General features: G+C 47.2%; 16 protein-coding genes across 16 annotated transcripts; 10 read left to right on the top strand and 6 right to left on the bottom strand.

Moving 5' to 3' along the window:
- Positions 1–17: 17 nt before the first annotated feature.
- On the bottom strand, positions 18–1,124 carry N7479_009575 (alpha/beta hydrolase; the record flags this gene model as incomplete). Its single annotated transcript, XM_057257268.1, has 1 exon — positions 18–1,124. One exon carries the CDS (start codon positions 1,122–1,124, stop codon positions 18–20), a length of 1,107 nt encoding a protein of 368 aa, XP_057104726.1.
- Positions 1,125–1,243: 119 nt separating this feature from the next.
- On the top strand, positions 1,244–2,096 carry N7479_009574 (uncharacterized protein; the record flags this gene model as incomplete). The annotated part of the gene is made up of 2 exons (XM_057257267.1): positions 1,244–1,321; positions 1,440–2,096. 2 exons carry the CDS (start codon positions 1,244–1,246, stop codon positions 2,094–2,096), a joined length of 735 nt encoding a protein of 244 aa, XP_057104725.1.
- Positions 2,097–2,828: 732 nt separating this feature from the next.
- Positions 2,829–4,065, top strand: N7479_009573 (oxidase ustYa family protein; the record flags this gene model as incomplete). Its single annotated transcript, XM_057257266.1, has 7 exons — positions 2,829–3,078; positions 3,147–3,188; positions 3,245–3,325; positions 3,382–3,503; positions 3,565–3,649; positions 3,701–3,907; positions 3,977–4,065. The coding sequence occupies 7 exons, from the start codon at positions 2,829–2,831 to the stop codon at positions 4,063–4,065; spliced, it is 876 nt and encodes a 291-aa protein (XP_057104724.1).
- A 2,170-nt stretch (positions 4,066–6,235) lies between these two features.
- Positions 6,236–7,501, top strand: N7479_009572 (casein kinase II subunit beta; the record flags this gene model as incomplete). The annotated part of the gene is made up of 2 exons (XM_057257265.1): positions 6,236–6,928; positions 6,995–7,501. The coding sequence occupies 2 exons, from the start codon at positions 6,236–6,238 to the stop codon at positions 7,499–7,501; spliced, it is 1,200 nt and encodes a 399-aa protein (XP_057104723.1).
- Positions 7,502–7,868: 367 nt separating this feature from the next.
- On the bottom strand, positions 7,869–8,955 carry N7479_009571 (arylformamidase; the record flags this gene model as incomplete). The annotated part of the gene is made up of 2 exons (XM_057257264.1): positions 7,869–8,745; positions 8,804–8,955. The coding sequence occupies 2 exons, from the start codon at positions 8,953–8,955 to the stop codon at positions 7,869–7,871; spliced, it is 1,029 nt and encodes a 342-aa protein (XP_057104722.1).
- A 377-nt stretch (positions 8,956–9,332) lies between these two features.
- N7479_009570 (putative eukaryotic translation initiation factor 3 subunit EifCh) lies at positions 9,333–10,619 on the top strand (the record flags this gene model as incomplete). Its single annotated transcript, XM_057257263.1, has 4 exons — positions 9,333–9,340; positions 9,395–9,434; positions 9,503–9,972; positions 10,040–10,619. The coding sequence occupies 4 exons, from the start codon at positions 9,333–9,335 to the stop codon at positions 10,617–10,619; spliced, it is 1,098 nt and encodes a 365-aa protein (XP_057104721.1).
- A 372-nt stretch (positions 10,620–10,991) lies between these two features.
- N7479_009569 (uncharacterized protein) lies at positions 10,992–11,348 on the bottom strand (the record flags this gene model as incomplete). The annotated part of the gene is made up of 1 exon (XM_057257262.1): positions 10,992–11,348. One exon carries the CDS (start codon positions 11,346–11,348, stop codon positions 10,992–10,994), a length of 357 nt encoding a protein of 118 aa, XP_057104720.1.
- Positions 11,349–12,046: 698 nt separating this feature from the next.
- On the bottom strand, positions 12,047–13,298 carry N7479_009568 (MBL fold metallo-hydrolase; the record flags this gene model as incomplete). Its single annotated transcript, XM_057257261.1, has 2 exons — positions 12,047–12,456; positions 12,515–13,298. The coding sequence occupies 2 exons, from the start codon at positions 13,296–13,298 to the stop codon at positions 12,047–12,049; spliced, it is 1,194 nt and encodes a 397-aa protein (XP_057104719.1).
- A 601-nt stretch (positions 13,299–13,899) lies between these two features.
- N7479_009567 (NAD(P)/FAD-dependent oxidoreductase) lies at positions 13,900–15,222 on the top strand (the record flags this gene model as incomplete). Its single annotated transcript, XM_057257260.1, has 1 exon — positions 13,900–15,222. One exon carries the CDS (start codon positions 13,900–13,902, stop codon positions 15,220–15,222), a length of 1,323 nt encoding a protein of 440 aa, XP_057104718.1.
- A 407-nt stretch (positions 15,223–15,629) lies between these two features.
- Positions 15,630–16,933, top strand: N7479_009566 (putative mitochondrial carrier protein; the record flags this gene model as incomplete). The annotated part of the gene is made up of 3 exons (XM_057257259.1): positions 15,630–15,659; positions 15,757–15,946; positions 16,023–16,933. 3 exons carry the CDS (start codon positions 15,630–15,632, stop codon positions 16,931–16,933), a joined length of 1,131 nt encoding a protein of 376 aa, XP_057104717.1.
- Positions 16,934–17,365: 432 nt separating this feature from the next.
- On the top strand, positions 17,366–17,983 carry N7479_009565 (uncharacterized protein; the record flags this gene model as incomplete). The annotated part of the gene is made up of 1 exon (XM_057257258.1): positions 17,366–17,983. The coding sequence occupies one exon, from the start codon at positions 17,366–17,368 to the stop codon at positions 17,981–17,983; it is 618 nt and encodes a 205-aa protein (XP_057104716.1).
- Positions 17,984–19,662: 1,679 nt separating this feature from the next.
- Positions 19,663–20,076, top strand: N7479_009564 (uncharacterized protein; the record flags this gene model as incomplete). The annotated part of the gene is made up of 1 exon (XM_057257257.1): positions 19,663–20,076. One exon carries the CDS (start codon positions 19,663–19,665, stop codon positions 20,074–20,076), a length of 414 nt encoding a protein of 137 aa, XP_057104715.1.
- Positions 20,077–20,720: 644 nt separating this feature from the next.
- N7479_009563 (uncharacterized protein) lies at positions 20,721–22,859 on the top strand (the record flags this gene model as incomplete). Its single annotated transcript, XM_057257256.1, has 1 exon — positions 20,721–22,859. One exon carries the CDS (start codon positions 20,721–20,723, stop codon positions 22,857–22,859), a length of 2,139 nt encoding a protein of 712 aa, XP_057104714.1.
- A 982-nt stretch (positions 22,860–23,841) lies between these two features.
- On the top strand, positions 23,842–24,384 carry N7479_009562 (uncharacterized protein; the record flags this gene model as incomplete). Its single annotated transcript, XM_057257255.1, has 2 exons — positions 23,842–23,928; positions 23,956–24,384. 2 exons carry the CDS (start codon positions 23,842–23,844, stop codon positions 24,382–24,384), a joined length of 516 nt encoding a protein of 171 aa, XP_057104713.1.
- A 365-nt stretch (positions 24,385–24,749) lies between these two features.
- On the bottom strand, positions 24,750–26,015 carry N7479_009561 (dynamin family protein; the record flags this gene model as incomplete). The annotated part of the gene is made up of 3 exons (XM_057257254.1): positions 24,750–25,598; positions 25,662–25,875; positions 25,921–26,015. 3 exons carry the CDS (start codon positions 26,013–26,015, stop codon positions 24,750–24,752), a joined length of 1,158 nt encoding a protein of 385 aa, XP_057104712.1.
- Positions 26,016–26,990: 975 nt separating this feature from the next.
- Positions 26,991–27,368, bottom strand: N7479_009560 (uncharacterized protein; the record flags this gene model as incomplete). The annotated part of the gene is made up of 1 exon (XM_057257253.1): positions 26,991–27,368. One exon carries the CDS (start codon positions 27,366–27,368, stop codon positions 26,991–26,993), a length of 378 nt encoding a protein of 125 aa, XP_057104711.1.
- Between the last annotated feature and the right edge of the window lie 3 nt (positions 27,369–27,371).

Raw genomic sequence — 27,371 nt, 5'->3', positions numbered from 1 at the left:
CTAGCTGCACAGGCATCCTATTGATCGACGTACCCTTGCAGTGCTCGCAGAGCCTGTGAAAGTGTAGCCATTGGTTCACGATCCCAACCCTCTTGCTGACACTCCTGCAGCTCCAAGTCAAAAACATGATCAGCTCCACGTACCGGATAATACGAGACCTCAGCCCCAATCTCCTGCAATTTCGCAACCAACTTCTCACTTTCGTCACAAGAGACCTCCCTATCCACAGTACCGTGCACAATTACAGTAGCTGGAAAACCAGGACTGAACAACCCCCAGTGAAGCGGGAAAAGTTTCTTCGCCCGTTCATCCTCCACTGCACCTTCCAGCCCGACATCCACAACTCTCTCCCCGAACCCCGATACACCTGTCAGATAATCCAGAAATACCCCTCTTTCCAGAATAGTGTAGAGCAAGGGTAAGCGTTTCCTAGTCCGGAGTTCCTCTTCGGATGTAGGGAAGTCTTCCCCGACGCTAGTCTCCCCGCGCGCAATCCTTTGGGGGATACCCTTGAGTAGCAAATAATGCGCCAGATCTGGATCCACCATTGCGCCAGGGAGTGACACGCTCTGCGCCCATTTGTCACTTCCGAGATCCAACATCGGGTAGAGGAGCCAAAGAGCCTTCGGACGTGGGATCCTGTTCTGCGATGAAAAGTGCAGCGTAGTGACCAAAGCACACCAGCCTCCAGTACTGGCCCCACCAATAATTATTTGGCTAGGGTCTGCAGTGCAATCCGGATGTAGGCGACTGAGCGAACCTGCGACCCATTCGTAGGCTGAAACCAGGTCTTCGGTTGTTGCAAAACCGGTGGATTCCGGTAGGACCCTGTAGTCTGGTGAGACCAGTGTCCAGTCATGGGCGAGCGCATGGTTTAGAAGCCAACGAGGAATTGCAGCACGGCTGCCTGTGACCTGGTGATGATGATGCTTGAGCGTTTTGGAAGTAAATTGGGGTATCCAGTGTAAGAAACATACTAGGTAGCCACCATGAAACCATAGGAGAATAGGTTTGGGTGTGTTCGACTCTTTGTTGCTCGAGGATAGATATATGTCAAGATGAAGTTCTGTAAAGAGATGGGTTTTATAGACGTGGGTTCGTTTGATATATAACGTGGTATTCATATTCGCGATGAACGAATGAATGAATGAATGTACGCGGTCTAAAAGATCTCCTAGCGAATTTCTTGCGCAGAAGTTAGGTTTATAGGAACAAATTCATAAGCTAACTAGTTGACCTGACTATGAACATAAATCCTAATGGAACTCAGGTGCGGGGAAAGAAAGACACTGGCAAGGGGCTGCGAGAAAGCCCCAGGAAGGTAGGTAAGTGAGATAAAAATATACACAATAGTAGCTATATGCCAACATTGCTTTCAATATCTCGTCGCTTTGCTGTCCACTTTTTATGGTTTCAGGCTTTACCAGAGATTGTTCTAGTCATCACTGCTCGTGGGGAGTGATAGTGTGGTAGGCATCATCCGCATCATCACCACGCTTGTGAGGAGTAATTGTGTGGTAGGCATCGTCCGCATCATCACCACGCTTGTGGGGAGTGATGGTGTGGTAAGCATCGTCCGCATCGTCACCACGCTTGTGGGGAGTGATGGTGTGGTAAGCATCGTCCGCATCATCACCACGCTTGTGGGGAGTGATGGTATGATAGGCATCGTCGGCATCATCGCCACGCTTGTGGGGAGTAATTGTGTGGTAGGCATCGTCGGCATCATCACCACGCTTGTGGGGAGTGATGGTGTGGTAAGCATCGTCCGCATCGTCACCACGCTTGTGGGGAGTGATGGTATGATAGGCATCGTCGGCATCATCGCCACGCTTGTGGGGAGTAATTGTGTGGTAGGCATCGTCGGCATCATCACCACGCTTGTGGGGAGTGATGGTGTGGTAAGCATCGTCCGCATCGTCACCACGCTTGTGGGGAGTGATGGTGTGGTAAGCATCGTCCGCATCATCACCACGCTTGTGGGGAGTGATGGTATGATAGGCATCATCGGCATCATCACCACGCGCCGAAATAGTCATCATGCTAGCAGCTCCTGCCCGAGCCTCATGGGAAATTACAGCACCATTAGAATCTAACGGCTGTCAGCTATGACATGTAAGCCAGGTCATTGACTTCGGGACTAACCAATTGATGGGACCGGGGCCGCAGCGATCTTTCCTGCCAGGAAGGCTAAGGTGACAAGGTAGAATTTCATCTTCGAGATACAAATCCAATGGTCTTCTGGAGTAAAAGCAGTATATTTTGCTTCTCGAGGACACACATTCAAAGGATCTTATATTTTTTTTTGCAAGGTCATATAATCACATATAATCTAAATGATGAATCAGTCTAGTCAGGGTTACAGTGCAGAATGAGACTTGCATTAGTGTCTAGTAGTCCTTCTCTTTCCTGAAGCAACCTCGTATCACTTCGCTTCACTTACCTATTTCTAGCGTGGATATTGCATTGATAACAGATGTAAGACCAATGGCAAATATGCCTCACCTATTCCCACCTGTTGATCGCTTGATGTATGATTGCTAGTGAGCCTCTCAATCCCGAACAAAGCCGGAGAGATGTGGGGATGAATGCTATCGAACCCTTCCTCTCGAGGAGACCTCAGTAATAGCTTAGTTTCTCGCCTATTTCGGTGAGAGAATACTGTATCTTGCTACATACCAATTATATAAATACCGCATGTACCCTACAATTGACTATCACTCGCCCACTTAACCCTTCCCCTCTCTCCCTCAATTCTACTACGTACCTATATAGTACCTTGGCTAGGCACAGCCAAAAGCAAACAAGGATTCTCAAAAATAGGTATCATGGAGACCAAGTTCGAAAAGTTGCCGCAATATGACGAGGACCGCTCTGTCTCCGACTCAAACAGTCTATTTTCTGAGTCCAAAGGTCTAATGGGAGAAGAAACGACCATTCTCCCAAGAAAACGGTCCTGGACACAATGGGCTTTGCCCGCAGCACATCTTGCACTCTTTCTACTTTACACATCAGTCTTTTTCTTCTTTCTGCGGCAAGTCCAAAAAATAGAGAAACAGAACCAGCATGTGCTCTTCTGTATGGATCTTCTAACAAACAACCTTAGGGGTTTCAAATATTCTCAAGTTAGCTAACCAACATCTTAGCACCTGCACAGGAGGCTGTCAAGTTAGAGGCAATGGAGTTTCGTTCGTGCACCTCCCTTCTTTCGAATTCGCACATCTCTAAGACTGACCGAGTATAGAGGGCCAGCTACGAATCATCAGCCCATACCAGGGTGATCCAAGTCCCGAACTAGATCAGGCCTGGAAAGACCTCCTACAATGTACGCATGCCCTCAATAAAGCAGCTTTACTTAATGCAGGACTAACCACAAAATAGACTCCAACATCTGGGTGACAGGCGAAGAGTTATCCAAAATCAACAAGACCTCTATTCCAGTACCCGACGAAGAAGACAAGTATTGGGTTGAGCTAAGTGTCGTTCACGAGTTGCATTGCATTGTCAGTCACCGCATCGAGTTGCTACAGAGTATTAACTAATCGACTTCTTCCCATCATTCAGAAACGCCTCCGCCAATACATCCACTCCGACTATTATTTTGCCAATATCTCCGCAGAGGACCGTCGTCTTAATGACCTCCACACTGGTGAGCTGGCCGTCCTTCTCATACTTATAACCGCATGCTAATATCATGAAGACCATTGCTTGGAGATCCTGAGGCAGAGCGTCATGTGTCACGCTGACATATCCATGATCACCATGACCTGGGAATCCACCAGCAAGTACCCTGCAGCGGACTTCCAGAATGAGCATGAGTGTAAGAACTGGGATACGCTTTACGAGTGGCAGAAGGAACGCTCGGTCGATATGATGAAGCCAGGGTTCTTGGTCCACCCTTATCTAGGTAAGTACCACGCTCTTCCTGACTGATAGCCGTGTAATTCGTTTTCCCACTAATTTGTGTGATTGCTAGGCGTGCCATTCCCTGACGGTTACTACCATGGAATAGGCGCCGCAGATCCAGAGAATGCCATAGGGGATGGCGGGGAGGATATGGAATAACGGCCTGCTTAGCATTATAGGATGATTTCCTTAGACTCCGCCGATGACACTAATGGGGGTGAGAATAGGTACTGTATGGGTTACTATCAGATTCCATAGTCCAATTCTAGCTATCAAAACTCTTCAATCGACTCGTATTGCACCATATATCTGGACATCTCCCATGAAGCTGGATTGTAGTTGTGGTTCGGATCTTGATTATTCCGTGGGTAGTACGACCTCGGAAGGGATAAGGTTCGGGTCGCGATTGTGCTCAGGGCACAGACCATGCTTGGCAGTTTCGATCGTTTATTTTGACTTCATATACTCCGTACGCCTGGAAGGAATTCCAACCAGGAGGTCTTCGGGGTAGTAGTAAGACATACTGTACAAAGCATCTACGGAAACTACTGACTGTACAAAGCATCTACGGAAACTACTGTAGATAAAGAGCTCGCCACGTGAGATTCAAGGGCCCCTTTGCAAGCTGATATGGATCAGTTAAAAGGGTACGATTACCCAATACCTGCCAAAGGTTTTCTTAATCGGCCTTGTGGTTTCAACCGTGTATCCACTAGTTAGGTAGGTTCCACGGCGGGTAACCCTCGGCTATTCTGGAGGGAACTTGAACATGAACTCCCAACTCCCATTCCTCGCAGGAATGGCACAAGATGCTTACTCTTGATCCTAGCTAGCGATGCTGGTGTTGGGCGTCCCTTCAACTATGCTCATAATATTTGCCACTATTACCACGGGCAACTTGAGCGCCACACAATCGATACCTGCTGCATTTGGTCTTATCGAAGTTGGATGTTGAGAACAGCTAGGTAGAGATGGTGAGGGTGCATCTTTCTGACGAGAAACCTGCTCTTATCGATCGAGCAATGAAGTTCTTTGTTACATTTGATAATCTCAATCCAATCTGCAACAAAGAAGAAGACGAAGAAGAGGACCAAGCCTTGCGCTAGCGCTATCCAATATTCAATCGTGAAGCAACCGGATTATAACCTCAAAGTTCACGGCGCTTGTACATAGGTGGAAGCCTGGGGAAAACAAGCGGTGTAGAAGCCGTATCAAATAGGAAGGCTGATATCCTAGACGATGGTGATGATAAAGCAAGCCATCCTACTTCCTAAAATACCGAAGATTATAAGCCCGAGTGGCTAGACAGGACTTGGAAGTGATAGGGACAAATCATTTTCAAGCCCCTCATGAAGTAGTTATGTATAGGACTTCTCAAATTCAAGCATTAAGGATTTAACCTGTGTTCTGATGCAGAGAATTGGGCGATATTGGTACATACATACACTCCGCACAGAGTACTACGTATATCGAGACAAAATATTTGATAAGAAAACCCCTATTACCAAATTGTACTATAGGCACCTAGTCTGAATTAAGGCGGTGATTTACAAAGTACTCCGTACTCCGTGCAGAGGGGCATTTTATCAAAAGGCGGTCTGAATATGTACGCATGGGCAGTATTCTCACCGCCCCTAGGCGAAGAGCTTCGATAACGAATTGCGGGATATCTTGCCCACTAAACCATCTTCCACAACTCATAGCCTGTGCCAATTCTCCGACAAAGCCTCGTGGCTCTTGAGACCGAGGTGAATATAACGTGATCTGCATTTCACGGCTGTGCAGGTTTGGCTTGTTCAGTGCCTTGGGCCTCATCACCCCCACCTGGCTTTCATACCAACCACTCTGAGAGAGACACAGAACGAGAGTGCGCGGAAGACTTGTGACTTCACCGCGATACACTATCATGATGGAGGACTTCAACAGCGAGACGGATAGTGATTATACCAGCTACTGGCGTGACTGGGTGAGTGAATTTCCTTTTTTTTTTGTCTCCCTTTAGATGAGTGGAACATCACCGCGGCTGGGTCATCGTGGGTTCGGGGTTCGAATGGAGGGTAGGGAAGGGTGGCCGTGTGCAATTTCCAAGAGGGATCCCGGGCTCGATACCGCGGCGATCTTGATACCTAGGAGCCGGACAACGTTGCGTTTGTTGACGGCGTCGCACTTGTCGTCTCGGCGATCTCACTGGCGGTGCCTTCTCTGACATAAATACTACGCCCGCTTGTCTTCAATCCTCTCCAATCTCTTCTTCTCGCAACATTCTTTGTCCTCCCACAACATCATCTTCGGGTTTCGTGTTTTACTGTATTGCATTCGCTATTCCATGATGGATCCCCCGGTGTTTAACTGGCTTTCCACGTTGTGGGTCGCTTTCTTGAACGCGGGGATGATCATATTCTTTCAACGCGCGTACCAGTCGTGGAATGATGGCGATATGTACGGCTCCTTGGTTGATACGTTCACCGCGCTTATTTTTACCCAAGCGTACCTCAAGTTCCTCCGCGTTTACATTATGGTAGCCCTCGATCCCTCCATCCTTTATGCCTTCAATTTCTTCAACCACCCCCGTGGCCCTCCTCCTGGTTCTGGCTCCAACCCCAGTGGACAGCGATCTCAGCCCACTGAACAGTTTCCTAATCATCCACCGCGCAACCCTGGGCGTGGAGGGTCCTCGACTTCCCGGTCTTCTAACTCTTCCACTTCCACTGGCTCTCGTCGCTTTAATTTAGCACTCTTGATGGTGATCGTGCTAACGGCCATCATGTATCTTCAGTTTGTCTCATCGCGCGGCAATGAATACTTTTGCGAAATCGACGAGGACTACCTGACCGATCGGTTCAACCTCACTGGTCTGAACACTGAAGTTTCGTACTATCAATACGCTCTTGATCTTGTGACCGACGTTTTCGATCTTGATGCTGACGACGATCTGCGTGAGCAAATTGAAAAGTCTGCCCGCCACCTTTATGGCTTGGTTCATGCTCGATACATCGTTACCACTCGTGGTCTTGCTAAAATGGTATGTTGGACTCCTAAACTTGTGTGATTATTGTTTCCCAAAATCAACATACTAACCTCTCTGCAGCTCGAGAAGTACAAGAAGAGTGACTTCGGAAAGTGTCCTCGTGTGATGTGTGATGGACACGCGCTGCTTCCTCTTGGCGAGTCAGATCTTCCGAACATCAGCACCGTCAAGCTGTACTGCCCCAAGTGCGAAGATATCTACAACCCCAAATCCTCTCGTCACTCGTCCATCGACGGCGCATACTTCGGTACCTCGTTCCACTCCATCCTATTCCAGGTTTACCCGGCCCTGAATCCTGAGAAGAGCAGCCGTCGTTACGAACCCCGCATCTACGGGTTCAAGGTCCACGCTGCAGCTGCGCTTGCTCGCTTCCAGGATAATCAACGTGAGGAACTGAAGTGGCGTCTCGCTGAGGCTGATATCAACCACCGGTTCATCGAAGACAGCGAGAGTGATGACGATGCCTTCGAGTACGACGAAGACTATGCCGAGGGCAACACGGAGCCAGCCAAAAAGGACAAGCTCCTCGGTGACACAGCCGCCACTCGTATGAGTGCCGCCAAGTAATCCCGACAAGGAGGGATTCCACTGCCAAACTTTTACTGGCAGTATTTCGGCGAAATCAGGGGTGTGGCGTGGTTGTGTTTTTTTTCTTTTTTTTTCCAAATGTTGTTACGAATGGCGGCGTTGGGGAGTTTTTTTGTTCTTCGCCTTCCATTTGTACTTAAATTACGTGTGCAGTCCGTCGAGGACTGAATTGAAACCACATAACTTTCATTTAATCTTCGCAACAGAGGTGGTTCTAAGGGTTACATGGCCGGATAGTAAGAGATAATCAACTCAATAGTAAACACAAGTGCGTATATAATTCTGCATAGTCCATTTGGAGTCGCTGATTGAAATACTTAATAGTATGTCCTTCTCGGCATCAGAACTAGGGAGCCAGCCCCATTTCCTGCAGTTGCTCGAATGCAAAGGTTACCGCGTGAGCCAGTTGCTCGCCATTCTCCCATGCTTCATCATGAGCACCGCTAATCGGCAAGACACGGAGCCGTCTATCACGGCGCGACAACTCTTGCACGGGTATCTGTGCCCCGGTCTTCTCCCAATTTCCCAAAGCCGCCTTCATAACCTCCATCTGAGACTCGTCCACCAGTTGATCGTCCTTAGAATGCGCTAGGACAACCAATCTTCCAGACTTCCATCCACCTTCAACTCCACGAGAACCAACCATCTGGGCCGGCGATACACCATCCCATAGCACCTCATCCGCCCCAAAGGGCCCCTCAATGAACTCCTGATAGGCCGAAATATCAGAGTGAGTATCCCGCAGCCGTCGCAGATCGTAGATACCCGCCACGCCAACGATCGCAGTGGGTTGCGCTTTTAATTGAGGCGGCAGTGGACCAGGAGAGGCGGAGACAAATCCGACCCTATTATCGGGATTATCTGCGGACCCATTGAATGCCTGTTCACGATGTCCTGAGACCCCGCCCATCACAGCTTGGAAGGCCAGCGTTGCGCCGCAGCTGTGGCCAACCAGGACATATCGCGCATCGAAACCATATGTATTCTGGAGAAACGCGAGCGCTGCCTCAACGTCGCGGATGTGATCAGGGTGTTTCGCATCTTGGAAGTCCTTCGGAGGGGTAGTTCTTGGATCTTGTGGGTGATTTGGGTGTGCGCTGAGACGATACGAGATCGAGGCGAATCCGGAGATAGGTAGGCTTTTGTCGCGAAGTATGGATTCCGTGGCTTTGAATGATTCCGATGTAACCGCCGGATCCCGCCAGGCACCACCATGGATGAAGCTAGATATCTCAAATGTTAGGTGTTGCTCTGGGGCACGGTTATGCTGGGGATTCGTACATCACCCAGTAGCCATCTTTGCGTGGAGCTAAGGTTGTAACAGTGATGTGTTGTAGATTATGGACCCGGCCATAGGTTATAGCCCGTGTATTTGAGTGATCCGACATGGTGCTTTGCGGAGTTCCATCTTGATTTATGGGGAAGTGGGACATGTCGATAGATTACAGGCAGGTTGGAGTCGTGCAGAATCTGTTACCATTTGACTGTCTGACATATTGTAAGTACACTTAGTATCTCGATGTGCTCTGATTATTTTGCTTGTTTATCTTCCCTTGCGTCTCCTGTGTCGTTTTAGACCAAAATATAGAATGAGGAATCTCTCGTCGAATGAGAATTCTCCGGCGAAGTCCATGGGAGTGTAATATGACTGTATTGCCCCTCCATCTATATGATAGAATACTGAAACATATTTCGTTGTGTATCGGTAACACACTAAGCCCGATCGGGAATGAATGGTCCCTTTCACACAAACCCTCCAAGTCCACCCGTCTCGACCTTAACAACCGTCCAACTGTTGCAATCTTTGACAATGGCCGAGTAAGTTATGATCGTTTTTTGATCCGTGACAATATGATACTAACCGAGTTGCAGAATTCCAGCTCCCCTCGCGGCCGTTCAGGTCGAGGCCTTGGTATGGTCTCCCGACGAAAATCTCCCCCAGTCCTCGCCAGTCAGAAATACTGACGTCGGATATTCCAGGTGGTGATGAAAATCATCAAGCACTGCTCTCAGACCTTCCCCTCCACTGCGACCGGCGCTATCGTCGGTATGGATGTCGATGGCACCCTCGAGATCACCAACTCTTTCCCATTCCCCGTCGTCGAAGTCCCCGCTGAATCGCACTTCGACAACGCCGCTCCCAACCCGGCCGCTGCCGCTCCTCGTGCCAAGGCAAACGCCGCCTACTCTGCAGAGATGATTCGCATGCTCCGCGAGGTCAACACTGATGCCAACAGCGTCGGATGGTACACCAGCGCCAACATGGGCAACTTTGTCAACATGAATGTGATCGAGAACCAATTTTACTACCAGAGCCAGTTGAACGAGCGCACAGTCGCTCTCGTTCACGATGTCAGCCGCAGCGCCCAAGGCAGCCTCAGCCTCCGGGCCTTCCGCCTGTCGCCTAAGTTCATGGCTGCGTTCAAGGAGAACAAGTTCACTTCCGAGGAGTACGTGCAATGATCTGAGCTATTCACAAAATTATATAAGCCACATGAATACTAACAAGAATTGCAGCCTACAAAAGGCCAACTTGCGCCACCCCGATATCTTCGAGGAACTGCCCGTCAAACTCCACAACTCCCACCTGATCACCTCTTTCATCCACCAGCTGCAGTCCCCTACTTCCACAGCTTCCACAGAGCTCCCCGCCTCCCTGGCTGCCCTCGAGTCCAGCCCCTTCAGCAAAAACTCCACCCTCACCCCCAACCTCGACAACCTGTCCCTCAGCATTGATCCCTTCCTGGAGAAGAACTGCGATCTCCTTCTGGATAGCATCGAGACCCACAACACCGAGGTCAACAATTACCAATACTACCAGCGTGTTCTCGGCCGCGAGCAGCAGAAGATCAACGCCTGGAAGCAGAAGCGCGCACAAGAGAACGCCACCCGTGCCACTCTCAACCAGCCCCTCCTCCCCGAGGACGAGTGGCAGCGTCTGTTCAAGCTTCCTGCCGAGCCCAGCCGTCTGGACAGCATGCTCAACACTCTCCAGGTGGACCAGTACGCGCGCCAGGTCGACAGCTTCGTCTCATCCAGCACGGGCAAGATGTTTGCCATCAAGGGCAACCTTCTGCCCAACGAGACCTCGAACTAAACGTTGATGATTGCGAAGGGGAGACACGACGCTTCTGGGATTGCATGACCTTTTTACGGCGTAGGGAGGGAAAATGTTCTCTATTTTGGATGTTAATATGACTTCCTGTTTCTTTTTTCTTCTATGAGCGGAGCTGAGTCTCTGGGCATTAAACTCCTGCGTTGTATCGGCTTTTATTCGATCATAGAAGGAAATCTTTATTTTGTTTAGAATATAACAAACACATTGAACAGGTCAAAATTCTCATGTATGCTTTTTTTTTACAATAGGATTATATACGGAGTACAGATGGAACAAATCTAGGACAAAAAGCAAGGTTAAATTGATATACTAAACCGGACTCTAGGAACACACGTACATGCATTATCACAATCACCACTCGGCTGGATAATTCCGCTTGCTGGGATCTCGAACCTCCCAAGGAACTGCACTCTCAAGTAGCCCAGCAACCATCAATCCTTTGATGGGATCATTGTCCTCGCAGAGAGTGACAAGTGCGCTGTATAAGATAGGTTGCAGAGCGCAGCAAATATGAAAGAAGCGAGTGTCACCGAGGACCTGCGAAGCCCCAAGGTAGCGAGGTACCATGCTAGCAAGCTCTCTGATGGCTTCAATCACCCGAGGCCGATGATCGGGGCAAGCCTGGAGCTCCAAGACCTGGCGCTGTAGTAGGTCAAGGAAATAGCCTCGTTCCCTGTTATAAATACTATCAAAAGCAGGGCAAGTCATGATGAAGAAGTGATGGGTTGATGAGACTAATATAAGGTTAGTATAAATCTGCGAGGTCTTTCGGATCTGTGGGGATTGTTTTAGAAACACTGTTGCTTGGTGAGAAGAGTATATCGAGGTGGGATCGAAGCTACTTATGCAGTTTGAGTATTTGACTTCAGATTCACCTGTACACTAAGAGGATGGATAAACAAAGGATCTATTGTTCTCATCTTCCAAGCTGCGCTTCATCAGAACACAAAGTCATTGTACCCCAGAAAGCATGAGAAGAAGGGAGTAAACAAAGTGAAAAGATATTAGCTTTTCTGTCTTTACAGGACACTACACTACGAGACACGGAGTAATCCATTCTCTTATCCATGACTGAACGTTAAGGGATGGAACGGCCAGATTTAGGCGAGTAAACGAGTCATTCGATCTCACAAGTGTTGTAGATTAGGAATATACATGTACGGAGTAGACAGAAACCAGTTCTAAGATACGGGGGATGGCAGCCTTGCAAAAGCAAGGCTATCGAAACATAGAAAATTAACAAGATGTTACTTGATTTGATTTTGCTTCAGTAATTAATATATAAATACATGTGGTTGAATAATACAAGTTTTTGCGGCTGGTGAATGCACACTTTTCGTCTCCGACCAGTCGTGAGTCGAGGAATATGTACTCCATTCATTCATTTCCTTAATCGTATATCCCGGTTACCATGCTTCCCCTGTGAGCTTCAATGGAACGTGAAGCAATCGATAACCAAACTTCGTTGGTGAAGGAAGTCGCCCAGCTCGGATATTGACCTGCAAAGATTGGTGGAGCAACTTGGGCGCTGCCAATCCTGCATCACGTTCCTTTCGTAAAGACACAAACTCTTCTTCGCTGATACCGTCTTTGAGGTGTTTATTCAGCTTTTTGTGATCTTGGACGCTCACCCAAGGCATGGGGTCCCTGCCTCCCTCTGGCGGATAATCATGACCTGTCCAGATCTTGAAGTGCTCAGGGAGGCTCAGAAGCTTGCGACCTGACTGAAAGAGGTCGTTGGCATCGCCACCGGGGAAGTCACAGCGTGCAGTGCCGATATCAACATGGAAAAGAGAATCACCACAGAATACATTATCTAGAAAGTTTTTGTCAGTAAGTGTGTACCAAGGTCATCGTTGCTGGTGAATAATTACCTCCAATCATGTAGCCAAGGTGATCCGGAGTGTGACCAGGTAGATGAATAGCCTTTGCTTTCAGGTTCCCAATAGTAAAGATCTCATTGTCCTCCAAAAGGTTGTCAAAGATGGCTTGATATTCCTTTGGTGGAACACCATATCGCTCGGCGAACAATTTTTGCACTTGTTCAATGCGCTTGCCAATGCAGATGGGCGGCTTATGATCTTGATGTTGGGCAAGACGTTTTTGGAGATAAGATGCTGCACTTAAATGATCTGCATGAGCGTGCGTTTCAAGAATTTTATCGATGGTGTAGCCCTTTTCCTTGATAAGAGAGAGCAAGGAGTCGGCTGTTTGGGTGGTCACAGCCTGAGTGACGGGATCATAGTTCAAGACCGGGTCGATGATGGCAGCTTTTGATGTTGACGGATCAACGATGAGATACTGCCATGTTCCAGATGTGGGTTCAAAGACATCGTGAATCACAGGCTCAGTAGGTATAGTGGATGCAGTGCTGTATGTGACTCGACGTGGGAGTAGGTGGCCGGGAGATGAGAATGGTTGGTTCCAGCTATGAGCTGGTTGTCCTTTTTGCGATCGACAGACGACTCTCCTGATCGAAGAGCTGTTTCTTGAAGATTTCGGAGTATGAGATACACCTGTTCGCGCCACTTGTTGGATATGACGCAATTGTCTAGAGTCGGCCAACAATGAAGTTCGAATTGGCCTGCTAGTCAATCTGATCATCTCTGACGACCATTGCCAGCCGATGGTTGATGATTGCTGCCGAAAGCTGATCATGATATATTGGATTTGATGTACAAAAATTGGTGAAGAATTTAGGACGTGTTTGTTGCGGTGGCCATATACATACTTGGAAGACTTGGGTCGGCGAATGAGGTCGGCGAGCATCTAGGTCGCCGATTGAAAACAATCCATTCCTCCGGGTCGAACATCATTCGGGGATAGGTTTACATTTTTCTTTCAATAAACCGTTGAAATCGACCTCGGCAGGAACGTATGATGATATAGCGAAGTACATTGTTTTAGATAATGATGCTAATGCTTTAATCTCATATGTTACGATGAATCAAAGTAATACATCAAGGTCGAGCCAGTGAGTGGACATGAGTCCACATACACACAACTAACTATCAGCCCTACCTAGTAAAGTGAGAGATAGTTGAAGTGCAAGTGAAACATATCTGAAATAAAGACATGAAACATTCCGAGGCCTGTTAGTTCTTAATCCCCTAAAAAAAACCCCGAAAACGTCGGCGAAGAAAGGCCGAACCCCGATATCGGAACGAGTTAATCCGAAATCACGACATCATAAGATCAGCTATTTTGGGTACTTCAGGAGTCCTTCAGGGCTTTTTCACATTTTGGCTTATATTCGAATATGTTTCAGCGTCGCACAGTAGTTGCTGCCAAGCGCTCCGTCGCTCAATGGAGGAGTCTCGCAACTGCGTCTCCCGTGAGTTCCACGCGAAACCATAAGATTGTAGTGGTCGGTGGTGGTAGTGCTGGCCTCACCATCAGCCACCAGCTTCTGAACACTGGCAAATTTGCGCAAGATGACATTGCTGTCATTGATCCAGCTGAATGGCATCACTACCAACCCGGCTGGACACTGGTTGGCGGCGGCCTCAAGCACAAAGAGGATCTGCGCAAGCCACTGAACACCTTGATTGATCCCAAGTTCAAGTTCTATAACGAGGGCGTTGGCGCTTTTGCCCCCGCTGAAAATGCGCTCACCCTTGAGAGTGGCGACAAGATCAACTACGAGCATCTGGTTGTCGTGCCCGGTATTAGCATCAACTATGGCAATATCAAGGGTCTCCCTGAGGCTCTGGCAGACCGGAACTCCACAGTTTCGACTATCTATAGCTACGACACGTGTGACAAAGTTTTCCGCACCATTGAAAACTTCCGCGAAGGCAACGCTATTTTCACTCAGCCAGCCGGTGTGCTCAAGTGTGCAGGCGCTCCGCAGAAGATCATGTGGCTTGCCTTGGACCACTGGAAACAAGCTGGTCTCTACAACCCAACCAGCCCCTCTGAGTCACCTGTGAAGATTAGCTATGCAACCGGTCTCCCCGTGATGTTCGGTGTGCCCAAGTACAGCGCCATCCTCGAGCAGATGCGGAAGGATCGCGGTGTTGAGGGATTGTTCCAGCACGATCTTCTTGCTATTGATGGCAAGGCTGCCATTTTCTCCTCCCCCGAGGGAGAGGTCACCAGACAATTCGACCTCTTGCACGTCTCCCCCAAGATGGGCGCTCATGCTTTCGTGAAGAACAGCCCTCTGGCCAACGAGGCTGGATTCGTCGATGTGGATGACAACAGCACTCGCCACAAGAAATTCCCCAACGTCTGGTCTGTCGGCGATGCTTCCAGTTTGCCCACATCCAAGACCGCTGCAGCGATCACTTCCGAGGCACCGGTTCTTGTTCGCAACCTTCTGCAGAGCATGGAGGGCAAGGAACTCGATGCTTCTTACGACGGATACACTTCGTGCCCGCTCTTGACTCAGTATGGCAAGGTCCTTCTTGCTGAGTTCAAGTACGGCGGAGTGCCCAAGGAGACATTTGGAGACTGGTTCGGTATTGACCAGGGTGAGCCTCGTCGTGCGTTCTGGCACTTGAAGAAGGACTTCTTCCCTTGGGTATACTATAAATACATGGTCAAGGGTCACTGGGGTGGACCAAACGGCTGGCAATAGAAAAAAACTGTGGAGGCTTTGTATATTACCCTATGTTGCGATATGATGGTAGCCTGGAGGTTTTTTTTGGCGATTTAGAGGTTTCAATCAAAATATAAAAATATTTGAGAACCGACAATATTAAGGAGATTGGGTTCAGATCAATACAAAGTGAACTCGGGTAGTGTAGATGTTACAACCTCTAGGGATATTCTCACATGCAAGTCTCACCTTCCTTCTACCAGATGCACGTGACTCGTGAACTATGTTGTACATGACGTCATCACTCATCATATCGATATCGATAAGTGTTCAGCGAATACGAGCCCTGGAGGTCTAAGGATGTTGGCTTGCTCATCTTTCAATATTTGAGTATTTACTATGTCTCTACCACTGAAATTCGAGCTCTTTTGTTCTGTATATTCTCTATGTACAACACAAGTTCCGATATTTGGGTTGTGAGTCTCCTCCAGTCCACCTGGACGCTTTCCTAAATTATTGGCACCGATACTTGTTTCAGAGTTAAATCGCTGACAGGAATATATTCCTCAATAGGCAGGCGCATTTGCTGCAGTTGTAGTCGATTTTGTCGTCTACCCCTTCGACACACTCAAGACCCGTGTCCAATCCCCAAACTATGAGAAGGTCTTCAAAGATGTGCGCACAGGAGCAGTGCAGCGCAGTGTACTCTTCCGAGGATTGTACCAAGGTGTCTGGAGTGTGGTTTTCTCTACCATTCCATCTTGTATGTGTTGACTCTCATTCATGAACGGGTAACAGGGAATATCGCAGCTAATAATCCCATCTATCTGTCGAGCTAGCCGGCGCATTCTTTACCACCTACGAAGCTGTGAAGAGCATCATGCACAATTCCTCAGCAATAAGGCCTACGAGTGTGAAAAGTGGCACAATAACCTCCCCAGAGAGTTCTCTGAACAGTCTACGCTTGCCCTTCACACATTCCCTTCCAACTCCCATTATGCATGGAATTGCCTCTTCGGTCGGGGAGATGGTATCATGCCTCATGCTCACCCCGGCAGAGGTACTAAAACAAAATGCGCAGATGATCCAAGGTTCTCAAACAAACAAATCTGCCATGCGACAGGTCCTTTTGCGATTTCGACGTCATCCTTGGCGCCTATGGAGTGGGTATACGGCGCTCGTTGGTCGAAATCTCCCAACAACAGCTTTACAATTCCCGCTCTTTGAGTATGTGAGATCACACTTAGTTGACCGGCGGAGACAACGAAAAGCTGCCCGCAGCAACACCGGCCGACCACCATCGGAAATGTCAGAGCAATTAGTCGAACGAGCCGGCTTGACGGGTATAGCCGCGGCATTTTCAGGCACAGTTGCAGCGACGGTGACTGCTCCAATTGATGTGATCAAGACCCGCGTCATGCTATCAGCAAATGATCCCAGCACTAGTTCCCAAGATCAAAGTACTCGGGCTGGTGCCCGTGGCAGTGAAGGGGTATCTTCAGGGGCGCGCACAAAGATCAAACCTAGAAAGTCTCTAATTTCTGTCGGTCGTGATATCATACGTCATGAGGGCATCCGTGGCTTGTTCAAGGGTGGTCTGATACGTGCTGGATGGACGGCGGTTGCATTGGGCTTGTATCTCAGTTTGTATGAAGGGGGGCGGTTTCACCTTGAGAATCGGCGAAAGGAGCGGGACCGCATCTCTGGAAAACTTGAGGAGCAAGCTCATGAGAGCAACAAAGGGATCTAAAAGTAGTTGTGTGGTGTTAAAGCCTTTCGTCATGCTGCCGCCGCTGTTAGTGAAACGTTTCACGTATGCTCGACTCATAAATTTCCATCATTGGTATTGTCAAACCAGTCTTGAGAAGCGGGTCGCTCCAGACTTACCAATATCTTTGCTTTGTCGCTTTGATTCCATTGTAAAGACAAAGTTAGCTGGTATTAAACAAAGAAGGAACTATTACTATATAAAGTGATTATATTTTAGTCTCTCGAGGGCCATCTTTGAATGAAGAACGAAAGTCAAAGGGAAACAAAGGGCGTTTTTGAGCCAAGCATGATAGTACGGGGCCTCCAACTATATAACCCATATTCCCACCTGACACAACAGCAGACCAAGAGCTTACTCGTATTTCAATTCCTCTATCCAATCCAAATCATCTAACGATTACAAGTTTCAATCATGTTCGGGAGATTTTCACGTAAAGCTGTGGTGGCGAAACCCTCCATTGACACTGACGAGAGCTGGGATGCAGATGACGAGGACTCTGGTTCAGACCCCGCTCCCAATACCTTTAACCTTATGCCGATGTCGAAAGTACTGGGACTCAAACCATCGAAAGATGTCACTCCCCCCTTGTTTCGTTTCAGGGTCCGCCGTGAAGAAGATAAGTTCCTAGGCGCGTCAAGTAGTTGTGATGGCTGGATTAACATCTCTCATTTCCTCTGGACTATGTGCGCTACACTTGCAGATACAGGTACCGATCGGGAATGGACAGCTGCATTCGAAAAATGGCGACCCCAGTGGAAGAAAGTCCGGGCCCAGGTGAAGACATACGGATTTACTCAATTTTCCTCTGAGATCGCTCTTGCGCCGGTTGATCTTGTGTTGGTCCAGTTCTTTGGATCGCAACTTGACGGAGGGGTCAGGGGATTTGAGATTGAACAAGAAGATCCCAATACGCCCTCTGATACGCAGGATGTCTGGGCCCTCTGGCGATACATTATCGAGACCCCTGCTGGTCAGATCAAGGAGTTTAACGTTACCCTTAGAGATACGGCAAGACTTATGCGCTCTTAGTAGATCGCAAGATTCGTTGAGCATTTTCATATGTGAGGGAAACCATCTTGCTGTCGAGTCAAACTTGTTGTTGATATTGTTTCTTTCTGTCCAGACATCCATCATATACATATGTATTTACCAAGGTCAATTTTGTAACCAAATACAGATTCATATTTTATATTTCGTTTGACCAAATTATAGTATTCTTACGTAGTCCTTCAGGTATGTGTCTAGATTTTGATAAGAGTATCTGATATCCAAGTAAAACACAACTTGGACTGGTAGTTGGTCTACACAAGCCATATATATAGTTGCACCCCGAAGTTGACATTGTCAACTTTCAAACAGCGTCCAAAATCCTTATGAAGAAATTTTCTGAAATAAAATTCTTAGGTCAGAATAAAAAAGATATTTAACGTCCCACAGAACTAAATTCAGGTTGCAAAACTGTATGGAAGGATCTTGGGAGACCAGTGTTCTCAGGGTTCTGTAGATCACCTGAGTATCTAATGTTTTGCCGTTTTTCACCGCACCAAGAAAGGAGAAAGGTAAACAGAGCAAACACGCGTAACCGACACAACCAATCAGGAGACTCGCGAGGCCACCATCATTTAGACTTGAGACTTCACTTTTACTCCTACGCTGAGAGCTTGATTCTTTATTATATAGCGACACAAGGCCCAAATTTGGGATCTTTGTCAAACCCTTCCAGTATCGATTGCGCACCTTTTACATTGGGATTCGTCCTTTCCCGTCATTCACTTCTCCCACGCTATTTCCGGTGTATGCATCCTGCCCTGATCCCAGAAGCCTTCCCGCCCCATCCTCCCTTGGCGAAGGTTTATGTGAGAATCACTCTATCTGATGAAATCCCTACTTCTGAAAAGAAATTCCCGATCAATAGAAATGTCCCCAGAAATAATATCCTCCCTGTAGCTTTCCACAAGCCTTATAATGATGGCAAGACACTCGCTACGACTAGCGCCGTAAATTGAGACCGGGAATGAACTACAAAATCCTCTTCCCTGGTGTATAGGCTCGTAGTCAACTGTGAATCCTCCCACTCGGAGACGTCGAATTGTAAGTTCCATCAACTCGCTGTCAGAACAGTATTGGTCCTTGTTCAAAAATCTCACTGTAAACCACAGCGTACCTCGGAATAGGCCATACTCATCGACAGTAGGGTAGCCCTCACAGAGAAATATGGTTCGTGTGGAAGACATATTTTGGGTTTCAAGCAGTAACACTAGGACTTGAAGATGATTGACCACTAGAGATGGTTGAGATTTTGCTGTTTTTTGTTAGGTTGCGGTGGTGGATATAGTAGATGTTCAAGCATTGAGGCGAAAGGTATGATTTCTTTGACTTGATTTATAACAAAGCCTTTCATTGTTTGGTCCTCTTATTGTGAGAGGTAATTAATAAAAGAAACCCGACGCTTTGTTACTGTGTCCATATATTAGGGCCTCAAAGCAAGTAATCTAGTTTAAACTCTTGAAAGAAAGCCACCAACAAAAGAAGGATAAACGCTTTGTTCTTGCCCCATCCAAAGCTACCATCAGCAACACTATATAATGGTCCTGGTTTCAGTTGCTTCTTAGGAATATCCCATTCTTCCAGTGCATTCTTCCAGTCCGACAGTGACGTACAGACTGACCGTTTTGACTACAGATATATAGGTACCATCTGCCGCCAACATGCCTACAGGGCGTAAGCAATCGGTCAACAACGGTTTCGTCACTGAGCGCGAGGTTGGTGGCGAGCGCCGTTCGATCCGCCACTACCACGATGGTCGAGTATCAGGACCCACGCGGCCCGTCGCTGCCCCTATTCCAGTCCTCTCTAGGAAGGCCAGCACTCTAGATCTATCAGACGCCAAGGATGCTCCTAACCCAAAAGGTAAGTCCAACATCATTGCTGTTCCCGAACTCAAGGACCTGAAATGTGATCCCGAGACTGCCGCTGAAATCGTTGATTACTGTGGCGAACTTGGGAACGTCCCACAGAAGCTTCCTGAAGTGTGCCTTCCGACCGATGTTAAGACTATTTCGAAACAGTGGGAGCAAATGGGGGGAAAGGATCACACTGGAAATTCAGATCTTCACAAGTAGAGGGTTGTCTAATGCCAGGACGATCCAGACGAGTCGCCACTTCGGAGCTAACATAGATAGGACTGTTTGGACAATATCAGATAAGCTAACAAACTATTTTCTTCATACATATAATGTAGGAAAGTATACTATAGGGAAAAAAAATGTTAAGAAGCAGAGTGCCGAGTGTTATATGTAGTAGTATCCCACCAGTCAGATAAAAGTACAAGGGACGGTGCAAACGGTCCAAAGATATGCAGACCACTGTAGAATACTAAGTAATAACTTCTGTTTGACTGCCATGATATAGAAGTCTCACGTTTACATGTGTCTCAGATTCATCTCCTATAGAGTACCCTATCATTCCATAGACCAAGTATCAGAGAGCTTTCACTTACCTACAAATTCCTCCAAACTTCCGTCAGTAAAGGGCGCAACCAGTGCTAGCCCTAATAGAGTTTTTGTAATATATCACGTCAGCTGTCAACTATAGGTCGTTCCAAGGTTCTCCAAATATTAGCCTAAGGTGTCTAGTTCCTCCTTTTTTTTCCGTCACTATCCAAACCATCTCCACTTTCCCCCACCTTCGCAGTCCGTGATATCTCATTGGGTATTTTATTCTCTCAACGTCAACTCTAGCTCTGGCGGTCAATTGAGCCAAGAATATGGACAACGAAAGGGCAACCTTCCTGAAGGAGCTCCATAGCGACCTTGCCCGCAAATGCCAAAAGCATGCCACCGTGGTTGAGACTAACTGGCGGTCCTTTAACCCCAATGAACGAGCGAATTGTTTCAAGGCTGGGGCTGCAGACGGTGTTGTCTTGAAACATTCCTTGGATCGGTCTCTGGGGAATGTCTACAAAATCATCCCAGACTTGAATTTACACGACATCATGTCCGATCCAGACTACCTTTTGAACCTTCTCAAACATCGAGCTACAAAGACCCTCTTTGAACAGTACTGTGAAGGAGTCAATGGTGGCCCCGGAGATTATGCCATGATCGAAGAGTCAGTGCGCACACGTGGACTCAAGCATGTCAACTCCTTTAAAAACTGTTACACTATGTTCCAAGGATCCATGTACGCCATTTCTGTTCAAGTGCTAGCTAAAGAGGCCTTGGCCGCTCTTGAACCCGCAATCCGTGCTCACGTCTGTCTTCCCCAATCGGTCGGAGAGTTCGTTATGCACAGACAGATCTACACCTTGCAGACTCTCAATATTCTCATTGAGGATATTTTAGACCAAGGCTCGAAAAGCCGGGCTCAGAAGGCCCCGACAAAGAAAGAGAAGCCCACGAAGCCCACTGATACCGAACCTCCTGTGGCTGTGTCAAAATCAGTTGCCCAGCCCCCACGGAAAAAGCTTACACTTTCCGACCTAGTCGCTAGTGCTCGTGATCACCAAGATAGACTTGAAGAGTACCTGCGTTTGCTCTCTACTGAGCCTGTTGTGCTTGCTCACGCTGTGAATATTTGGTTCTTCAGCCGCCCAGAACTCATTCCCGACGAAAAGGGTCGCCGATTACCCGTCCACACTGACAAATATATCAGTGCTGCTGTTTTTGAGGCTATCCACAGTTCAATCCAGGGAGCCGCTACCTGGAACTACATTGCTAGCATCCTCGAGCTCCTCGAGAAAAGGGCTGAAGATAGGGCCTGTCGAGCCGTTCTACTTCAAGAGATCTCCAACATATGTCAACTAGAACTCAACCGAGCGCAGACTCTTTTCAAGCGCCATGTTCAGACTGCTACGGGATCCAATTGGTTTAAGCGAACATCCAACATGTATGACAGCGCCGGGAACCCACGCGTTGGCATAAAAGGCAAACCGGAGGACCTTACTGTATCCGATCCTCAGCTTCATTATATGTTGCGTCTCTGTCAGCCAAAACTTACTGTTTCCAATGCCATAACCTGGATGCAAAAACTCAGCGAGTTTCAAAAAAGCCATCCTCGGGAGCGAGAGAAGCTGGTGGAGAGTGAGGCCGACTCATTGGGTGACCTAGCTATAATTATAGGATTTATCCTGGACTTTTCTTCTGTGATTCCGATTCCTTCATTTTCCAACAATAAGGGACAGATGTTTGTCTCTAAATCACGGGAGGTGGAATCTGAATTCAACCATGTGAAGGATCAACTTGACCTACTCGATTTTGTCGTTCCCATCGACAACCTCCTAGAGCCGGGAGCTGCCGTTGGAGCTTTGAAAAAACTAGACCAATTCGCCATCGAAAAATTTGGCACAAAAATGGGATTCGTGTACCAAGATATGGTCGCGGACTGTTTGTCTGGTGTTCAGGAGCAATGCGAGGATGTCGAAGCGAGATTTGCTCAGGGATTAAAGGCTGAATTCCTTTCAGCCCTAGGACAGAGCGCGGAGTCGACAACAATCAGAGTCGAACAGCGGAAGCAAAAAGAAAAGACACGCCCCTCGCATTCGTCTGTATATGACATTGTTGTATCTACGAAGCCGGCTTCTCCACAGGAGCCTGCGTTACCGCAGACCTTCAACATAGATGATTCGACAGCTGAGATCTTCAAAGGACTGTTCTGCAAGTCCGAATCGCGTGGGTCAGTACCCTGGGTGGGTTTTACAGAAGCAATGACCAAATTGGGATTTTCAGTAAACCCGAAGTATGGCTCTGTTTACACGTTTTACCCACCAGAGAGCATGGCAGCGAGGAAGTCATTGACCCTCCACCGGCCACATGGGCCAAAGATCGAAGGATACCGGTTGCTGATGATAGCCCGGCGGGTGAGGACCTTGTACGGATGGGGCGAAGAGACATTTCGAGTTGAATGAGTTGATTAACCCAGGCACGGAGATCAATCCGGATTTTAAATCTATCCCTAAATCCCTGGTTGTTATGGCCGTCATATGACTGCTCCCTTACCGTGATACGTGTATGTACTACTTAGTTATTCCAGTAGCTCCACCCTAGTTAGTTATACTTATAGTTATAAATAACTTCCCTTCTCCCTTTTCAATCTTTCTAGCTATAAAATTGAAAAAATTACTGAAAAGACTACTCAAGGCCGACTATTCATGTAATTTGAATTTTGGAATTGTTATTCCGATACTTAACTGGCTGTGTTGAGATGCAGAAAATTGCAGTATATCACCAGGGCCTCCAAATGTTGTTCAATTAATTGCTACTTTATAATTACGTGGATGGCCAACTTTGCTAGCAATAAAAGCCAATAGCTGAAGTCCCTAGTGGTTACTGTGTACAGCACACTGCGATGTACAATAGACAGTGCAAACGCCAAAACTAATTAAGGATGTAGGCCACTGTGAGTGACAACAGTTACTTTCCCTTAACCATCTTATTTTACCTATAATCTATCTTTGTCTCAAATCATCCATATCCTATAAAATGCCCGCTCATTCCATAGATAAATATCAAAGATCTTTCAATTTACCATTTCTGGTTTGCATAAAAACCCCTAAACGTACGATTTATAAAGGGTCTAAACTATCTAGGTGGAGCCAATGCTAATACGCATTTGCGTGGATTATTCCAAGGTTGTTTTGAATATTGGCCTGAGGTGTCCGGGATCAGTACCTAGACAGCGATATTCACCCTCTTCCTTTTCTATATCTTCGCAGTCCACAGTATTGCATTGCATCTCTTATACATATATATGTTCAACTCGACATTCTCGATTTTGAGCTTCGATTCGACAAGCTTCTTATACGGGGAATGACCGATAGACCTCTAAGACGGCCAAATCAATCTATCATCGAAAGATCCAGCACAAAAATGAGACATTTATAGCAAGACATGTTCGCTAACTGCATGTCTAGTGTTCGGGACCAAAATGAGCCTAAAGCCGAATCCGCGCAGGGAGTTGAGTCCAAAATACCTTTTGTTCACCTACGAACCAAAACCTGATAGCGAAACGAGCCGATAATCGCAATGAAAAGGAAAAGACGCGTCATGATTCCAATTCCCCCATCAATGAGATCGTTGCCGCGAAGCTTCCTTACCCTCCCCGGAGCCTTCTTCTGTCTCGCTGACCTTCACGGTAGACAATTTAACAGCCAACGTCTTCCAAAGACTTTTCTGCAAGTCACACTCACGTGGACTGGTGCCATGGGTGGCCTGTGCAGACGCAATGACCAAGTTGGGGTTCTCTGTAATCCCAAGATGTGGGTCTGCTTACACGTTTTGCCCGCCAGCCCTGGAGATAGTATGACAGCAAAGAGGCCCTTGACCCTCCACCAGCCACACGGGCCAAATATCGAACGTTACCAAGTGCTAACGATGGCCCGGCAATTGAGGACTTCTTATAGATGGGGTGAAGACACATTTCGGATTGAATGAGTGTCATCATACTAGTTTAGCTCTTAGCTGATACAACTATCAACAATCTCATCTCACATTTACACCATGTAACTAGACGCCTCTGTATATGTTTCCTAACAACGAGTCTAAATTTTGATTAACTCAGGCACGAAAATTCCATCAAATCCCAAGTTGTATTTTGGAAAGGTTTTCTGTACGGTTTAAACTTCTCCCCTCGCTGTTGAATCATTCTAGCTATGAACTTGAAAGTGGGATGGAAATATCTAAAACAGATATCTCGAAAGGCTACTAAAAACACAGATCAGCCGACTATTTTTGTAATTTGACATTTGGAACTGTTATTCTGATACTCAGTGACATAACTGGCGGTTGATAAAAACGAATCAGCCAAGAAGAACAGCCTTTCCAGCCTCCAGGTCTCCAATCTCCTTTTCCAAGTGTCGCCGTCTGCGCGTTGAGGCTCTGCCCTCTCCGGCTATCTCTTCCAGTCTCTCGTTGGAGAGCCTGTTGGCCCAGAAAGGTGAAAACAAGTTCATTGGGGCCTCGGGGCCAGTCACTAGGAAATGGTCTGCTGCTTGCATGCATACACAGCAACAGAAAGTTACGCTTGCCGAGGGTAACTCGCGGCGGACGTTTGATGTGAGGAGTTCTTGGAGGCGGCCCATCAATGCTGACATCCCGTAGTTCTCAGGCGGAACACTATTCCAGGGCGCATTTTGATAAAATATTCTTTCTTCGGCATCTCGGTCGGCATCGCCAGCCTGAAGCTGGTTTTGGCCGAGATTTCGAACAAGGATCCACCCCAGCTGCCCGTTTGCATTCCCATCATGGATGAGTTGGATCACTTTGTGTTCGGCTCCTTTGTCAACAAGATCTAGTTTGGTGAGGATCCGCAATGTTCTTTCTCCTTCCGGGTCGATCTCCCTGGCCATCTCAATGATTTCTTGAGTGGCAATATCAACGTTTGCGGGAACCACAGCCAACATGATAGATCGTTGGCTTTCCATATAGCGAAGAACCATATTCCTAACTAGCGTAATATCATGCTTGGTAGTTCGATTAAATGTCGTATTCTTAAAGATTCCAGGGACATCGATCACGCTAAGGTGACTCTCGTTCGGGCCACGAATCTCCAGCTGGAGCACGCTGTTCGAAAAGGTTGGCTTTCGGTCACCAACAGAAGAAGAAAGGTTCACGATCTCGTGCACCTTGCAAGCCACATTTAGCCTCCACTACCAAAATTCAATCAGTATGTGTATAATACCTCTTTGGTTTGTGCGAGTGAAATCCTCAGCATCCAGTGACTGAAGCCCAGCAGCCTTCCATCTCCGCAGCTTCTTGTCCTCCTCTGTGTTTGCATCTGATGAAGGGAGGATAGATGCAGATATCTGCCGTTCAGCCATGTTGGTATCGAGGCGGAAGATGATCTGCGTCGCAAATCTTGTGCACAAGCTGCTGTCGTGAGGGAAGCTTAGCTTGGTGAGGCCCTCGAGGACCGAGCTTTTCCCACTAGACTGGTCCCCAACCACAACGAGTTGGAGAAAGCTAACGTACTACCCCACGTCACATGCAAAAAGCTTGTCAATCTGCTCCAGTAAAGCTGGATCAGCCAACTCAAGACTTCTCGTGTGCGTTTCTCTGATAGCCATAGCTTGTGGTGCTGACTGAAACTGTATAGTACAAGAGAATATGTGGTTGAGGTGTGAGATAGATGAGAGAAAATGAGAGAATATGTGAGAAAAGGTGAGAAAGAAAGAAAGAGAGGGGAAAGAAGAAGAGACAGGGGGAAAAGGGAAAGAGGATGGGAAGAACACCAAAAAGGAAAGTAAAATGGCTACAGTATTGCAGTGAACATCACTGGGGATATGGGGTCCTATCGGCTTTTGAGATTTGCCACTTGGATCTCCCTAATAATATGAAATACCACATAATTCATTTGTTATACACTCGAGATTCTCTATAGATTTATAATGGTGATGATAGAGACTATAGAAAGGAAGATGGACAATTGACTAGAATAAATATATACGAATAATGACCTACCTAACTCCAAAGCTCCTGATATACATGAATGTAGCTTTCTAATAACAAAGGGAAGCCCAACTGACCTAGGTATTACATGTACGTATAGATATCCTGGAGTAGCAATCTATCTATGCCTTACCGCCTAAAGAAAATATAAAGGACAATCCGAATATTAAAGTCAGTTGAAGATGGTATTTTAGACGTTACAACTATGATTCAACTACAATATGTATCCTTTTGATAGTATTCTCAGAAATTCTTTTTAGATGCCTTTTTTTGAGATATTTTCTCGGCGAAGAAGAGTCAACCATACAAAGGCCCTTCTGTATATAACCGGGGATACCCGAGTATTACGAAGGGCTCATAGTCTCATGGCCTCATAAGGTTGAGTAGGTCTGACGGTGCCAGAGTGTCCTGGGATATGCTACATTCCTACCAAATAGAACATTCAGTATCAATAATGTATACGTAGGCTACATTTACGTAGATACATATGCAGCCATGGTCCTTGTACCCATACTTCTAAGACACAGGAATGACGATAAAAATAAAATCCATCGTTATTCCACAAGTATTCATACTCCCCAAACTTTGTCCACCTAGAACACGGGATCCGCCATAATACCTTCGATAATGAAATGAACACACATGTCGCATTTCGGATTGAGACCAAGTCTCGCGGCTAGTTGAGGCATCCGTATCTGCAGTAAGCTTGTTATGTCTGGAACCAGAACACTGTAGAAATTGGCTGGCTTTGCAGTGACATAAACATGGTCAGTTGCCTCGGAAGCCATGGCAATGGCAGCGTCCGCCAGTCGCTCCAGGTACTCGTTGGCATAGTCCCGTAGATTGACTTTGGCTTCTTGGATGCTGTCCGATGTCGGTTGTTGTCTGATGAGGCGAGATTGCTCCTTGAGGAATGAGAGCAAGTCAGATCGCTCCTTTTGATAGTCGGCGACAAGATAAGACGTGGACATTCT

This window comes from Penicillium vulpinum (assembly GCF_028829585.1).
Source record: "Penicillium vulpinum strain IBT 29486 chromosome Unknown utg000004l_segment0_segment0, whole genome shotgun sequence".
Classification (NCBI taxonomy): domain Eukaryota; kingdom Fungi; phylum Ascomycota; class Eurotiomycetes; order Eurotiales; family Aspergillaceae; genus Penicillium; species Penicillium vulpinum.
The sequence above is the reverse complement of the archived record's forward strand: the minus strand, read 5'-3'. Positions and strand labels throughout refer to the sequence as shown.